Source organism: Crassostrea angulata, unplaced genomic scaffold (genome assembly GCF_025612915.1).
Source record: "Crassostrea angulata isolate pt1a10 unplaced genomic scaffold, ASM2561291v2 HiC_scaffold_146, whole genome shotgun sequence".
Classification (NCBI taxonomy): domain Eukaryota; kingdom Metazoa; phylum Mollusca; class Bivalvia; order Ostreida; family Ostreidae; genus Magallana; species Magallana angulata.
Window position 1 is genome coordinate 12925 of NW_026441701.1, and position 16901 is coordinate 29825.

Consider the following 16901-nt stretch of genomic DNA (forward strand, 5'->3'; position numbering starts at 1 on the left):
CAATTTATCCAAGCTTGAATTCTTACAAGTCGTATCCAGCTGGAATAGGATTCTGGGTTCAAGCAACACTCTACGTCTCTAAAGCCCACTGATCTTGCTAAGAATGAATATGAATCATTGACAACTTCTCTGCTTAACTTCTTTCCTTGTCAGAGTCCTGTTTTTCAACTTTCTGATTCGGCCACTGTGAATCATCCAATGTAAGAAAGTGCGGCCCACTCCACCAGACACTGTCTTTCTGTAACTGTGAAACCATCACTCCTCTGGATATCATATCAGCAGGGTTGATTTCTGTAGGCACATGGTGCCACTGCTTTGGATTCGAGGCCGACTGTATATCCCCAATACGATTTGCTACAAAGGGCTTAAAACTTCTACTCTGTGCCTTGATCCAGCACAGCACATTCATGCTGTCCGTCCAAAACGTGCACTGGTCACTATCCATCTCCAGAGCACTTGTCACTGAAAGCGTTAGCCTTAATCCCAATACTGCACCCACCAATTCCAGTCTAGGTATGCTGACTGCGGTAAGTGGTGCTACTTTGGATTTTGCTGTCACGAATCTGACTGATACACTTCCATCGTCATAGATACACCTCTGGTAAACTACAGCTCCATACGCGTCCTGGGAAGCATCAACAAAGGTATGAAGGTAAGTCGATATAATCCCACCATTAGATAGACGCAGACATCTCGGTACTTCAATAAGCGATAGCTCAGTCAATTCTCTAAACCACTTCTCAGCTTTCAATATGAGGTCTTCACTCAACACATCATCCCAGTCAAGACCTGCAGTCCACATTTCTTGCAAAAGAACTTTAGCTCTTATTGTGTACGGTCCTAGGAATCCCAAAGGGTCAAACAGCATTGCGATTTTCCGTAGAAAGTTCCGCTTTGTGTAAGTAAAATCATCCTCTTGTAGACTTGCTTTGAATGTGAAGATGTCATCTTTGGCCTTCCATAGCACACCAAGGGTTTTTACGGATGGCAAGCTGTTGTCATACAGGTCAACTTCGGGAACAACATCTTCTGGTGGGATATGCTGCAGTACACCCACTGAGTTTGATAGCCACTTACTGGCATACATGCCGGCCTTTTCCCACAATGCTGATAGCTGCCTGTAGAGTTTGACTCCATCTTCCTCGGTAGATACTGAATCCATACTATCGTCCATGTAGGTGGATTTCAAAACAGTCTCTGCTTCCATAGGGTAAGTTTCTCTGTTTGTCTCAGCATGGGTCTGTGCTACAAACTGTGCTTGAAATGGCGACGAATTTATTCCAAACACAACACTGCTTAATTCGTACACATCTGGTTTCTCTTCCGTATTAACGTCACGCCAGAGAAATTGTTGATAAGGTCTATCTTCCTGTGGAACCTTCATCCTTAAGTACATTTCTGCAATGTCACATACTATTGCCACACTGTTTCTTCTAAATCTTAGTAACACATCAAAGAGTTCATTTTGAAGTTTTGGTGCGTAGTGAATCATGTCATTTAATGAGACACCACAATGCTTTGCTGATGCGTCGAACACAATACGTGTCTTTGTTGTGCTCTTATCTGGCCGGATGACAGGAAATTGTGGAAGAAACCATTTTCCGGACTTTTCCTCATCCTGGTTAATCTTGTGTATGTATCCTTTTTCCAGATACTGTTCAATAGTCTTTGAGTAAGAATCTGTCACTTCCGGGTTCTTCATCAATTGCTTTTCAGTGTTCTCTAAACGTTGTAGTGCCATGTCGTAATTACATGGTAAATCAGGCTTTTCTTCCTTCCAAGGAATAGCTACTTCATAATGATCATCAACAAACTTCAATGAATCTTTCACTTTTTCATACGCACTTCTCTCCTCTGGACCAAATGACTGTTTCTTCTGTGGCTCACTGAAATTTTCCATCTCCCAGAATTTACACAAAATCTTGTCCGATTCATTATCACTTTTCTGATTCTGGAAAAAGTAAGTTCTGTTGAAATGAGTTTGAACACATATCTCATTGCAACCAGGAATTTTTTCAACACAAGTCCATCCTAATGGAGTAAGTCTAGCCACTGGTTCATCTGGTCAACCTCTGATCTCTTGATAAGCATAATGAAGTTCACTGTGGTCCATTCCAATCAGAATATCGACCATAGAATGTTAACCCACTCCTTGGAATTCAAATCCTTTCAAATGGTCCCATTTGTGTTGATATTTTCTCCAGTTGATTACACACATATCACCAGTAACCTTGTCAGCTGTTAGGGCTTCCACTTTAGTCTTTGTCCTCCCATCAACACTCTCTATTTGGAATTCTACTAGCATAGTTTCAAATGACTCAGTTTTGTCATTAAGAACTCCTACGGTAATTCTCTGTAGTTTGCCATGTAAACCCAATTCTGCTGCAACATCTGCATTAATGTAGGTCCGTGTACTGGCATCATCCAGCAGTGCGTTTACTCTCATTGTCCTTGATCCATTTTATACTATGGATTCTACTATGGACGTATTTAAAGTTGACCTACCGATAACAGTGACGAATTTCTCAATTTGTCTATCGCTCCATGTTAATTTAAAGCTTGCATCGCTACTTTGATAAACATCCCATTAAAGCGTTTAAACGACAAAAGCAACTCTCATTACGACCCTAGAGGGGGTATAAATAATTGACTACATTATCGGGACCTCTTTTTTTTATGAGTAACATTTGAGAGTTTACTTTCGTTTCACGATATACTGAAAACTCTTGTCACTTTTTAATCGAATTGGAAATACAAATATTTTAATAGCTAGAAATAAGTACTTGTCCGAGGACTACTATTACTTAACAAATTAGTTGTCTGACCAATCAAAATACTCGCACCGGGCGTCGGGCAATGCTATTTGTCTAGCCCTGGAGTGTATATGACCAGAGGTTTTATTAATTAGTCTACTTTTTCTTAGCAAGCTGCACCTGAAATATGGATCTTGATTTTACTTAAGTTTTTTTAAATGTACATTGAAAACACTTTTTAAACCACAATCAACTTGATTGAAATTGGGGTTTTCGGTGAATTTATTTATTGCAAAACACTGAAATACACCTTTAATTACCAATTTAATCAATGTTTTCATCAGAAACAATTAATTAGGAACTTCACTATCCAGCAACCAGGCCCCTTGTGGTAACACTATCCTGGCTGTGCTGTGCCAGTGAATGAATCCAGTTGAGTCCTCCGACTCAATAGAAATCGTCAATCACTAGTAGAACAACTACATATTGTACTATGTCCCATTCATATTAGTGTATATATATATATATATATATATATATATATATATATATATATATATATATATATATATGAAAGCCTAATTATATCTACTTTGGTTGCATAATACATTTATAATCTATACAAAGTATTAAATTTGATGTTTCCATGGGAATGATATACCTGCTATCAAATCTTGAACGTCTTCTAACACATTCCTTTCTTTAAGCCACTAATAAACACCATCAGCGCCCAAGTCTTCGAAACTTCTCATCCTCTCACAAGTCTCAGCCATTTTGATAACCCGGCGCAAATCGGATTTGGCGCGAAACGGAAGTGTGTTGCGGAGGAGAAAAGCCAAAGTAATTCGTATTTAGATTAGTCGCGCAGTTAACACGAACGTAAAAAAAAGTTTCTAACCATCTCAGAAATTCGAAAATATAAGACAATATATCTTCATTCGTAGAATTTAATCCTATTTTTCTCTTTTTACAATCTGAAGAATGCACAACTACATTTATGTCTCTGGTACAACTTAATGGATTTTTTGTCTACAACATCTTCCTATACGATGGCTTGGAAATGTTCTATCTGTGTTATTTTTATCGCAGTAACTTTGCGAATTTTAATGAGGCATATATTCTCAGAACATTCATAATATGTTTTACGGTGTGACCGTTGGGGCGAGCGCAGAAGGAGCCATACATTTGTCATCATTGTTAAATGTAACCCGTGGACTTAACTAAACCAACAAACTTTGGCTTTGTGTCGAAAACTTTTACCACCGCAAGGAACCGGGAGATATCAAACTTTTATTCCAATGGTCCCTTCCTAGGCTTATACACTTAAACAAAAAACTACCACTGAGCATTAATAAAATGTTAAACAGACTTATTAAAATATTTTGATAAACACAAAGCCGGTTTTTTAATTTTTTTTTATCTTTTCTTTACCTTTTAATAATGATCATTAAAATCAATAAATTGTGTGTCTGTGTTATTTCTCATTTTGTTCCTTGTTGTTACCAGTGTTTTAATTATTTTCCTCTGTGACATCAATTTTGTTTTTAATCTTTTTAATTTCTGTACGCTATATAAGCGTTGTAGACATATGTGCCCTCCCCCTCTTTTTAGTGTGTGATATCCAATATTATTGAAAGGTTTGCATTGACCATGCACATATGCAACTATAACAAATACATGTAGATATTTTAACAGTTTAATTTTTTTCTTTTATCTATTCATTTCAAAATGACGTAGCTACACGTAGATCTAATAACGATTAGACTTTTCTTTTTTAATAATTTTTTGTCACCTACCTAACGTATACAATGATTGGATCAATATGACAATAAATTTAGCATGGAACTTGCATGTGTATTTACTGAGCAAAAACAAAATCATCAAAACAAAACTAATCAGCCAAAGAGTGACTGTTAATAGCGAGCGAAGTATCAGTATTGGTGACTCCCTACTGAGTACTTCCTACACGTTACATTCAGTACAGATGCTTGATCCACCTCTAAATGTATCGCGGGAATATAAAACGCGAGATCACTGTGACGTCATACTTAACTTTTTGCGCTCGACAGTTTTCGTAAATTGTCGGACAAATTCGGGGAAGGAAATGACGTCATAGGTACAGTTTTTACGTAAGCATATGTTTTGTTTACTTTAATGTTTTTAAAAGGATTATTTATTGTTAAATGCAAATGATGTATGCGATTTACAGGTAAGAATTTTCCCCAGAAACGCTTCCTGTTCCACCATGTTGCTATGCACCGCAAAGGATCACTGGGATAGTAGAACGTTTTCACGTGGCCTCATAAAATTTTCTTTGAACAATGTGCAGATTTCAACTCGAATTTCCTCCGTTCGTACACGTTGTCTATGGAGCTCGCTACGCGAGCGGCGCTTCGCGCCGCCTCGCTGCGCTCGCTATAAACCAGATTTCCGGGTAGAATGCAGTGTCTCTGGATGCAAACAAGTATATCAATTCGTATTATCGTCACACAATGATTACCACATGGATATGTTGGATACACAGGCAGAGTTTGTTGTAAACAATACACCAGTTCAAGAAACGAATGATGCACAGACAGCTCGTGTTCATAATAATGTTTCGGTTCATGAAACGAACGATCTCGAAATGGTAAGACTATTCAGCTGTTTTTTTTTCTTTAAATTTGTAGATATTACATGTACAGTGGGTCAGTAGATGTTCTCCTTCTTTTGCACTAAATTCTCAAATATTAAAAAAAACAACCTTTGTTTAATAAACAAGTTATGGTATTGTAGGCTATGGATGTTCCCATGGACATGGATGGTTATAATGATCATGAAAATGATGAAGAGGATAATATGCAGAACAATTACACAGATGATTATTTTGACAAACGCAAAGCTGTGTCGTTCATCATGAATCTAAAAAAAATGTACAGGATACGTGAGGTATATATGTTGATATTCGTAATGTTATATATTGTCGTTCATTCATATTATTTATTCACAGTGCATGTATTATACATTCATGTTTATCTATCTATCTATCTCTCGATACTACTCGCCCTCAATGCTGAGTACTCTGAGTAGGGTGCACTGCTTGTTAAAAGATAAAGAGAAGTGAGTAAAGTAAAATTTCAACAGAGTGAAAAGGGGATAGTAATATTATTACGTTTTAGTGAAGATAAAAGATAAGATAATTTATACTGTAGATTCCTTTTTTATGCAAGTACTAATTCCACTATTCAACTGTTTTGCATCTAATCACGGGAATATAAAATTACGAGTGCTGAAATTTTATTATTTTTTCATTTAGTTTATATCAAAAGCAAGATTTTTAAATCAGTGAGATGTGCTTCTCACGATTATACACATATGTATTAAGACCTCTATATGTCTATGTTAACAAAAATATACACATTTTCTATGGTTTTGTCCATGAAAACACTACACATGATGGTTACTCTTGCATTTGAATAAAGCCATCAAAAATTAATAATTTGTTTATGATATCAGGTAATAAAATCTCTCACAAAGCCCTTTGGTCTTATTGGGATTTTTTTCACAAGACTGCATTTTTATAAAGAAAAAACAAATAAACCTCAAATAATGATTCTGTATTCTTTTTAATTTTTTGCAGACAGCTGCCGAAGATGTTGCCAGTGGGGTCAATAACATTGTAGACAGTTATATCCACACACTGAGGACCAGATTACATCATTTTATGCAGGACTTAGACACTGAAATATCTGAGCGCACATTTGGTGAATTATTTGATATTGAACTACCTTTTCATGGAGTGGTCACAGCACATGAAAGAAAGAAGTTTATAAAAGAAAACTTTCTATACATTGTAAGTATGCATTTATATTTTAAAAAACTTGTTTATTTTGACATCAAAATAAAATTTTTGTTTCAAACTCTATAGGTACATTTGTTTATAATTAGGGCCCCACATGAAAATGCATGAGTTCTATAGGAATATCATTGTCCATCTGTTTGTGAGGAATAATTAAAATTATAATTATGTTCAGAACAATGTATTGAAGATGAAAAACACTTTCTTTTATACTGCACTTTGTATAAAAATCTACAACAGAAATTCAAAGATTTCTATATGGCCGGTGAATTTTGAAGAATTTGATAATAGTCAATATTTATTTGTTTCATTGATCAATAATTACCCATTAAAAACTGCTACATTTATAAACTCTGCATACCAGCTCAGGAAAAATAATATTCAAAAGTAAATGTGTTAAAATTTTGTACATCAGAAATGTAATTTATCAATGTTCATAGGTAAATATAATATAAATCTGAAATTATGCATGTATAAAGTTCAAATTGTATAAAGTGACTTATAGGGGGCCAGGTGCAAATTACGAATATTTGACATATGCTTTATATAATAGAAATGTCTTGCATAATGTCGCTATAATAAACAATTACTTACTTACTTATTTTAAACCAACTTCTTGCAGGAGCCACAGACAGTACATGTTGGCCAAAGGCTTCAAGTGGTTCGACAGAGAGGACAAGCTAATTTAGATGTTGTTAGAGACACTTTTATGTATATTCCACTTATTGAAAGCATTGAACAACTGCTGCAAAACCAAGATATACTTGAACTTGTAATTAACCAACCTGCAGAAAGAATGGATGGGTTTTATTCTGATATTCAAACTGGTTCTGTCTATCGTCAAAATTTTCAACAAAACCAAATAGCTTTGCCAATTGTGTTGTATTTTGATGATGTTGAAATTTGCAATCCCCTAAACAAGCGTGCAGGAACTCACAAAATCGGTTTATTTTATTACAGTCTTGCAAACCTACCAGTTTTATATCGATCACGATTACCAGCAATTCGTTTGTTGGCAGTTATAAAAAGGAGTATAATGAATAAGCATAATCTTAATGTTGTATTAGAAAGAATAAAAACAGATTTAGAAACTCTTTCTAGGGGAATAACTTTGACCATCAACAGTTGCGAATACAATATAGCTGGATGGTGTCATTATTTTGTTGGAGATACTTTGGCTGCTAATGAATTTGGGGGGTACAAAATAGGTGTTGGTTTTGCATATCAAAAATGCAGAACTTGTGAATGTACATTTGATGACATGCAGGCAAATTTTGAAGAGCATCTTTTCATTGAGAGAAACTTAGATCGTTATGATGAACAGTGCTATGAACTTTCAGTGGCACAAACTCAGTCAGTCAGAGATGCCATATCTCGTGCCTATGGAATTAATGGCAGGAGTGTAGCCCGTGTTTTCCCAAATTTTGACTTAACTCAGCAAATTCCACATGACATCATGCATGTTATTTTTGAGGGAGTTGCAGTGTATGAGATCAAATTGGTTTTAAAAGTTTTGTTAGATGATAGGCTTTTCTCTGTTACAGAGCTTAATAATTTAATAGACAATTTTTCTTATGGTTATGCAAATAGAAGTAGTCAACCAACTCCTATTCCAGCCAAAGTCATCAATGGACATGATACAACTCTCAAGCAGTCTGCTTCAAGTATGATAGTACTTATGCGGTTGCTTCCTTTTTTTCTCATCGATAAACTAAACTGTGCTTTCAATAATCCATAAATTCATTTCTTGATAGAGTTGTGTGAACTTACATTGATACTATTATCTCCCTTGATATCTTATGAATCAGTGCAAATGTTGAAGGTAATGATTTCAAGTCATCTAAAACAATTTAAAGAATTGTTTCGTGAAAAAAACGTTATTCCAAAATAGCATTAATACATCTTCCATCAACCATAGAAAAATTTGGAGCTCTTTGTAATGTTTGGTCAATGAGATTTGAATCAACATAATTTCATCAAAGAAGGGATGATTGGATGTCACAATTTAAAGAATATTGAAAAATCTATTGCTGAACGTTGTGCAATGTATGAGTGTACTTTAAATTTATGTGACAAACATCCATTGTTTAACAATGATTGCATGTTTGGGAAAACAAAACCTGTTTTGCAAATTGAAAACTCGAGAGAGAAATTATCAAGTTTTTTTGGTATTGATGCATATCAAGTTAAGTCTGTTCATGAGGTAGGATGGAATTTGTACAAAGGTCAAAAGTTTGTCTGTAACCAATGTGAGATTGCATTTGGTGTTGCAAACAGTATGCCTGAATTTGGGACTTTGAAATCCATTTCGATCACAGAAGAATGGTTTGATGATTCGGAAATTCAACGTATTTACTTTAACTTACAAATGTTTGAAACTTCAAGTTTTAATGAAGAAATTCTTTCATACCATGTAGCTTACCCGAGTATGCCCCAAGGACATGAGCTCATACACATTGATAATATGTTGATCCATTGTCCTTTGCATGTTTATAGGGGGCAGCAGCAAAAATGTTACATTCCTATACCATTTGATTTTGTAGATGTGATCATGTACAAAATGACTTTGAATTAATAAAAGCACTTTATTGGTTACTGAATGGTTTTGAGATTTGACTCATTGATCAATATTGCAATGTATAGACTGCATTGATCTCCTTAAAAAATGGATTTCAATGAAAGTATGTTTATAGCTAAAGACATTATATTCTTATGCAATGTAATTAAAATTGGAGAAAAAAAAATCCAATATTCTAATTTGGCAATTTTTGAACAAATATGTACATGGTAGATATGTACACATATTGCACCGTGTAATGCAATATTTATCTAGTTCTTCTCGATCATGACTCTGCTGGTAATGGCGAATCAAGATTCTTAAAGGTGGAGACAATAAAACAACCTTGCATGGACAAGTATATAATTCTGATATATAAGGACAATTATACCTTTTTGAAAGCAAAGGAGATATATGCCATTTCTGAAAAGCTAGTTACTTTCAAATTTCTTATTGTATTGCCCAACCTGTCTGTGTGCAAACTCTCTCTCTTTCTCTCTCATAATATACTTATATAGTAAGTTTTTTTTTGCTTTAATTTAATAAGTATTTTATTCAAGTATATAAATACATTGAAATGGATTGAACAGCAGGCACAATGCCTATTTATGTTCTCTCCTGTAGTCAAGGTATAATATGAGTAATTATATAATTTTATATAAGATATTTATACATATATACTGCAATGGGATTTTGTATAATAGATTAATATTATAAATCGCATTGGAAGGAGGTACAGTGCAAAAACATAAACAAAACAAATAGCTTATGATAGGAAAATGAAAATAAAAAAAAAATAGAACTAGTAGACTAATTGTTCTCGAACAATTAGAGGTCTTTCCACGTGCCTAAATCAAAGTTTGATATTTTAATTAACTTAAATGTGTTTCAAGCAATTGAATGAATTTTTTGTTTTACATGTTGCTCAAAATGAATTAATATTAGGTAAAAAATGAAATGAAATCTGCATGTTGTTTATTGTGTTTAATAGGGTGAAAACACGAAGTATCTTCTATACTTATAAATTAAGACATTTTGCCAATAAGCTAAAGCATGCCTGTACCAGAGTAACTGCTCACACATTTGGTATTTCAACACAAGAAATATGATGTCCGTAAGCTATAATTGAAGTTTACCTGATAAGTAGTTATTGCAAACTTAATTAAAAACCTACATAGCAAAAATGAGAATTAGGTTATGGACTCGCTTTGGTGGATCCAAGTCAGTGGAAATCTGAATTGAAATACATGCTTACAATTAAATGATATTGTATGATTACGCAAAGAGTGAATATCTTTACTGGGAACTTACTTGCAGTATACATAGAAGTTAAGATTCGACAAATGTTGGATAAATAAAACAAGGCAATTCTTTTCTTGAATGCGCGATTTTAGTTTTGATGGATAGAACGCTTGCGAAGCACGACCTCTGGCGAGAGAATGGAATAGAACTTTCCAGAACGGAGTAACCAAGAACGCGGTTTGACTAACGAACGTCATGGCAAATACTCAGTATAAACAATTCATCAAGCATTAACGGCAGATACCTTAGATAGGACATCTTTGGTTAATACAAAAAAGTTACTATACAAAGTGGAACAGTTTGATGCGATTTTAATTTTGATGGAAAGAACTTTCAAGAACGGGGTGCCTTGGAACGCGGATAGACTTATTAACGTCAAGGTGGAAGGTGTAGGGCGAGTTAGCCATCGGACAGATTCTTTTGATATGACAACTTTGGTTTAAAATAACGTAATAAAGATGCGTACGCTAGCGATTTTTTAATTTCATATATTTTACAGCACGACAGGTTGGTAGAGTAGTAAACATTATACATTAATTTGTAAATCATGAACAGTCTATTCTGCAGTATGAATGATGTATGCATTAAAACGGGGAAGTTGAATTGGGGGAGGGGGTGACCTCCTCCTCAGTTTTTTTTTATTCACAACAGGTTTATTTTTTACTGAAATTCTGTTTTGGGAGAATGGTAAAAACAATAGTAAAATTTGACTTAAAGAACAAAATTAAGAGATACGACTCACTAAATACCCACTTACGTGTTTGAAATAAAATAAAAATGTTTGTTATTTTTTGTTTCCAGTTAGCTGCAAGACTTGTCTTAATATTCAGCCATGCAGTTTTGTTTTTATTTCAATTTAAAAGAATAGGCTTAGAAAGCAATTCAGAAAAATTTCGGACAAAGCATCTACAAAAATGAACAAAAAAAACACCCCCAAGGTTCATCATTATAAGCATTGTATCATATTTATGTGTAACGTGTTAATTCCCGCACTTGCGCGGGATATCATCTAGTTTCATAAAAATGTCTAAAAACATCCGCAATTTAAGTCGACCACCATAACTTTTGATATATACATTTCTTCCTAATATTCACTTTTTTATCCAGAATGAAATATTTTTTTTTCTTTAAACTACACGAGCGCAGTTACGTACATTTTGCTATGTATTTTGTCGTTTGCAATTTACGGCATACACAAATGCAATAGTTTTGAGCCAGAACTATCTCAGTTTTTATGTGCCATAAATTGCAAGCGCTTAGCGTAGGAGGAATTATAGCCACAAGGCATGTCAACGCGGATTTTACCGAAGAGCTACAGATCGGCAGCTAATGGCGCACCTTTTATTGACCAGTCTAACAGAATGTATAGTTTCATATCTTTGCAACTTGACAAGTTGAGAATTCAGATGTTTGGTTGAACAGTACATATATCTTTGTAAAAGTCATGCAACAATTTAAATTGGAACTGTAGACTTTCCAAAAAAAATCAACCTTCACTATATCCATGATCGTAAAAAAGGTATTATGTTACCATGTTGGTTTAACAAATATTAAACGCCAATTGTAAGCAAGTTTTCCCCGAATAGTGTACAAATAATTCCTTCATTCTTGCAAAACAATGAAAATGTTTCATGGCGAAAACGATGCATTCTCAAATCATCAAAATAAAATATAATTCAGGTTCTTTCATTTTTTTAATTTTGAAATACATAAATAGTCTCTTCTCACTCATTCATTTCATACATACATTTTAAAGTACCCTGATCCTAGTATGCAAATTTGTTATGAACTTATTTAACTGAAACGTAAAATGCAAGGATAAACATTAACGAAATAGGGGAAACAGTATGAAAAAACACCAAATATCTGAATAAAAAATATTGTCCAATAAGATTTTGCATGTTTTGTTTTTAAAGTAACTGAACTTAAAGTGCCGAACCCCCCCCCCCCACCCCCCCCCCCCACCCCACCCCACCCCACTCCTTTGGATCAAGGTACTTTAATGACTCTCACAGTTTCTCACATCTTGGCCTTCTTCACATCTCTGAAAAGAAAAAATAAGATTAGTAGAAATTCATTTACAAATTGATAAAGCAGGCGAAATATCACATAGCTTTATAAAATGATTAAAGATAATAAATTTGACTTACATTTCACAAATTTCTCCATTTCTTTTCAGTCCGGTAACCTGTACCGCACTGAATTGTCTGCCTGAAAAAATCTTAGCAAGGTTGTCCTTCGATATTGTCAGCATCATATCGTTAATCTCAATGAGATTGCTGCAATGATAAATTCATATATATCAGTTTGAAAGAACATGGATGTAGACAATTGGTTTATGTTTATTGGGGGTTTTTTGCCTTGTTAAATGAAATTAAATCATTTAAATGTGATATTTTTAAAAGCTCTCTTTTAAAATCATTTTAATACCTTACTTTGACAAACGTAAAAAGGTGGCATGGCAAGGAAAATTATGTTAGAAAGAAATTAAAACAATAAACATAATCAATGTAATAAACATCAGCAATAGTTTTAGAAGGGAAGATGCATTTAAAAAAATAAATAAAACGAAAGGCAAAACCTTTCTAAGAGAAAAAGAAGTAGTACCTGGCAAAGGACACAGACTCGACCACCCCCTCAAACGTTTCCTGGAGTTCTGTGCATTCATATGGCTGCAATTGTTAATCAATATCAATCAATATTTGAGTCTGATGAGGCATCAAAATAGCATCTTAATATGAAGAAATTCGTTTACAATATTTCAATATTTTACTTAAACTAAATAGAATTCATTTAATTTTGAAGCAATACTTTTGTCTCTATGTATAGATATTACAATGACTTTTTTGATAGCAAAAAACTATTGTGACGAGACAGTGTATGCATTTTACCTCGAACTTTGTCAGAGGGGTGGAAGTGTAGCACCTCTGCTTATTGAAGTCGTTACTGGGGACTATATTTCGGACAATATACATGTCCCCAGCAACGACTTCCAGGTCTGTCTCCTTACCCCAGAGGGTAAGGAGAGCAGACCGACCGTCCATGGACAGCTGCACCTCCCTTCTTTGCGAACCGGTGGACACCACTCCCGTCTCACCAATCTAAATTTAAAATCAATTATTAGAATAGTACTCACTTGTACATACTCAAACAGAAATCGACGCACATGATATTTTCCCTTACGCTTTTTACTTGGACCGGGCCAAGCGACAGTCGTGTGCTGTTAGCCAATGACGATGCGTCAGCCATGTTGTAGGTTGTAGGATTAAAAAAATCATTTCTGATTTTTTTTCCTCCTCGGTCAGTTCGAATGAGGTGTCCATTATCTATAAAATATATTTAGATCACTATTCAATATTCGTATTATTTTCATTGATATACGTCCTCTCGTCGTATGTGTGTGTATGTGTGTGTATTTGAGCGTTTGTGTGTGTTTGCCATTATTTTGTTGTTGTATTATAACTGTTAAAGTATTTTTGAACAAAAAGGGATGCAACTCCGTAAAATAAAAATACTTACGACCGAGTCCGCTTTGAGCTCAATGCCAAATGTGGGGTGGCTAGTGGCATTCAGAAGTTTGTATTTATTTCCAGGAATTAAACTTTCAATGGTAGATTTTTTGAAGCTGGAAACATTTCGCACAGCCCCCTCCCCCTGAACAGTCGCTGCCATATAATACTTGATGCTCCGGCCAGATGAGTCGAAACGGCTCTTAATTGTTCTCATCGTAAATTGATGTAACATGTACACTCTGAGATTCTGAAATTAAAGAAAAATAATATGAATAAATAACTAGAGAAACGAATGAATATATGCATCTATTGACACAATTTAAATGTAAATTGTACGTCCTGAAGCAAAAAAAGAAAAGAAAGCACAACAACAACATGCAACAACAAACACGATGTAGTAAAATACTGATGATACATATATTATAGAATGAGAGAGAAAAGCAGGGAATACTTAATTAAATAAATCTGCAATCTTAATATCATGCATTCGTTTGCACACTCACGCGTTTGTAAATTAACAAAACATATAATTTCGACAATGTCAAATAAAAACATCAGTATAAAAAAGGTTTCAACAAGTATTAACAACTCTTACTTTTTAGGTCGCAAGTTCCGCCATAATTCTACTTCAGGGGCCGAAATGATTTTAGCTGGTTTTTCTCGCTATATATATATGCTTTGAAAAAAGTGCTGACTATGCAATTCTTAACCTTTAACTGTAAAAGGATTGAATTTTATTGGCTATCTTGTAAAAACTGTAGTTTCTGGTTGGCAGTTACCAATCACGCAAAAAGTCAGGAGATTTCCAAATTTTAGATTGGTGTGTTCGAATGGGTTCATGTAAATGACCCTCAGGCGATGCGTGCTTACGTGGAAAAGTCCTGAGTCTGCTGTTCTATATCTTGAACTCTTTGTTTGCTTGCTTGAGTAAACGCGATGAATGAATTGGCAGGAAAGTCACCTGATTTCCAATAAGTGACCGCTATAGTGTGCTCTTTATTTCCACTAAGTTCTATAATAATGCAAGTAGTGAATACAAGAAACATATTTATATGCATGTAACAATGACATGCTTACATTTCATTAAGATATATTGCATGTGCACTGTAATATATTAAAAATCAAAACACAATGACCAAATTTTAAACAAGGTTAAAAATAAATTCCTTCATGAATAAATATGTCACAACAATCAATTAGAGATACAGTCTCAATGGCGTATTCGGTTGTGCATTGGCTGTGAAATATAAAGGTCGTGGGTTCGAACCACGCTTCTATACAAACATGTATTTTCCCCGGAAAGGGAAAAAACATTTCTGTTAATTCCCCAATGACAAATTTTCACATTGAAAGTGCTGATCAATTTATCAACCTGCACAAAAAATACAAGCAATTAGAATAAATGTCTATGTCTCAGCATATGTCTTAAATAGTGTCTAATATCTCACTGATATCTGAATTTACAAAACAAATATGTCTAAAAATGATGCTAAAATGTCAGAAGTGCAATACCTTATTGTGACATTTTGAAAATTGAACATTTTTTTTAAAGATCTGTGAATAAATAATAATAGTTTATGTTGAAAATAAAGACTTCCAAGATGATATTCAAAGTATTATGCTTTAAATGTAGACTGTAGGAACTTTTTTTGACCAAGCTGTGGTTATACCTTATCAGGAGTTCAACAGAAACAAGAGTCCCATGGGCCACATCGCTCAAGGGGGGTTGGGGGTGTTATGATTTGAATTAACTTGAATCTACACTTACTAAGAAGTGGTTCTTGAGAAGATTTTTAAAACATGATGCCAAATTTTTACTATTTCTTAAGTATCTCCTCTTGAAAGAGGGTGTGGCCCTTCACTTGAACAAAATTGAATCCCCTTTACAAAGGATGCTTTGTGGCAAGTTTGGTTGAAATTGGCCCAATGGTTCTAAAGAAGAAGTTGAAAATGTGAAAAGTTTAAACAGACAGACACTGGACAAAATGTGATCAGAAAAGCTCACTAGAGCTTTCAGCTCAGGTTAGTAAATCATGTAGTGTGGCCAAAAAAACATCAATTTTAAAAATCTGAAAGACATTCAAATCAAAAAAGAATTTTTGAAGTGTAAAAAACTTGATTTTTTTATTTTAGAAAATAAAGACACAAAGAACATTTTTACCAAATAGATTAATCAATTAGAGGGTGTGTGTGTGTTTCAGGTATATATCTGTACAGTCAATATTTTTTACTTCCCCCTATGATACCTGTTTTCTCTTCTTAGAAGAAATCATATTTTTCACAGCAAATTTCATTTTACTCTAGTGAAATTTTTTCAAAGATGGCTCTTTTTGTTGAGCATTCAAACAATCTATTTGACCTGGAGTTTTGTTTCTTCTAATGAACGAACTGAACTGCTTCTCTAACGCCCTCTTCTCCTCGGCTGTCCATACATGTCTTTCAACTACAATGATAGAACCAGCATGACATCAAAGTAAAGAAAGATAAATTAATGAAACTATCTTCATACTTTTATGTCTTGATTTTTTAAGTCTCTAGTTAATCTAAATTCAAAGGCCTGATAGGCCTATCGCATTGAATGCAGGGCATATTAAGTTGCCATAACACCTCAAATTTTTGATTGGTGGCTTCAATTTCTCTAGAAGTCGCCAAATTGGCGACTATTTTAAACTGAATTGACTATCACCAAATTCTGGAACTACAAACATTTTCACCATTTTTTTTGTACCTGAAGAGGTGAAAAGAAGTTAAAAAGCTGTACACATATTGAGTTTTCTTTGTCCCCTTTATTAGTTTTTTCAGTCACACAAATGCAAATGAAATTTCACTTTGCATCAGTGCACACAGAGCTCATGTAGACCAGATAATACAATAGCTGCCCCAGGTAATTGTTGGCTCCACAGGTAATTGTTGGCTCCACAAAATTGACAGTTGTGAAA

At 34.3% G+C, this 16901-nt stretch overlaps 1 protein-coding gene and 1 pseudogene across 1 annotated transcript; both read right to left on the reverse strand.

The window, feature by feature from the left end:
* Window positions 1-133: 133 nt before the first annotated feature.
* Window positions 134-2446, reverse strand: LOC128169526 (uncharacterized). Its single transcript, XM_052835653.1, has 2 exons — window positions 2231-2446; window positions 134-1951 (listed from the first exon to the last, which is right to left on the reverse strand). The coding sequence occupies exons 1-2, from the start codon at window positions 2444-2446 to the stop codon at window positions 134-136; spliced, it is 2034 nt and encodes a 677-aa protein (XP_052691613.1).
* Window positions 2447-13223: 10777 nt separating this feature from the next.
* Window positions 13224-13830, reverse strand: LOC128169523 (uncharacterized; annotated as a pseudogene).
* Between the last annotated feature and the right edge of the window lie 3071 nt (window positions 13831-16901).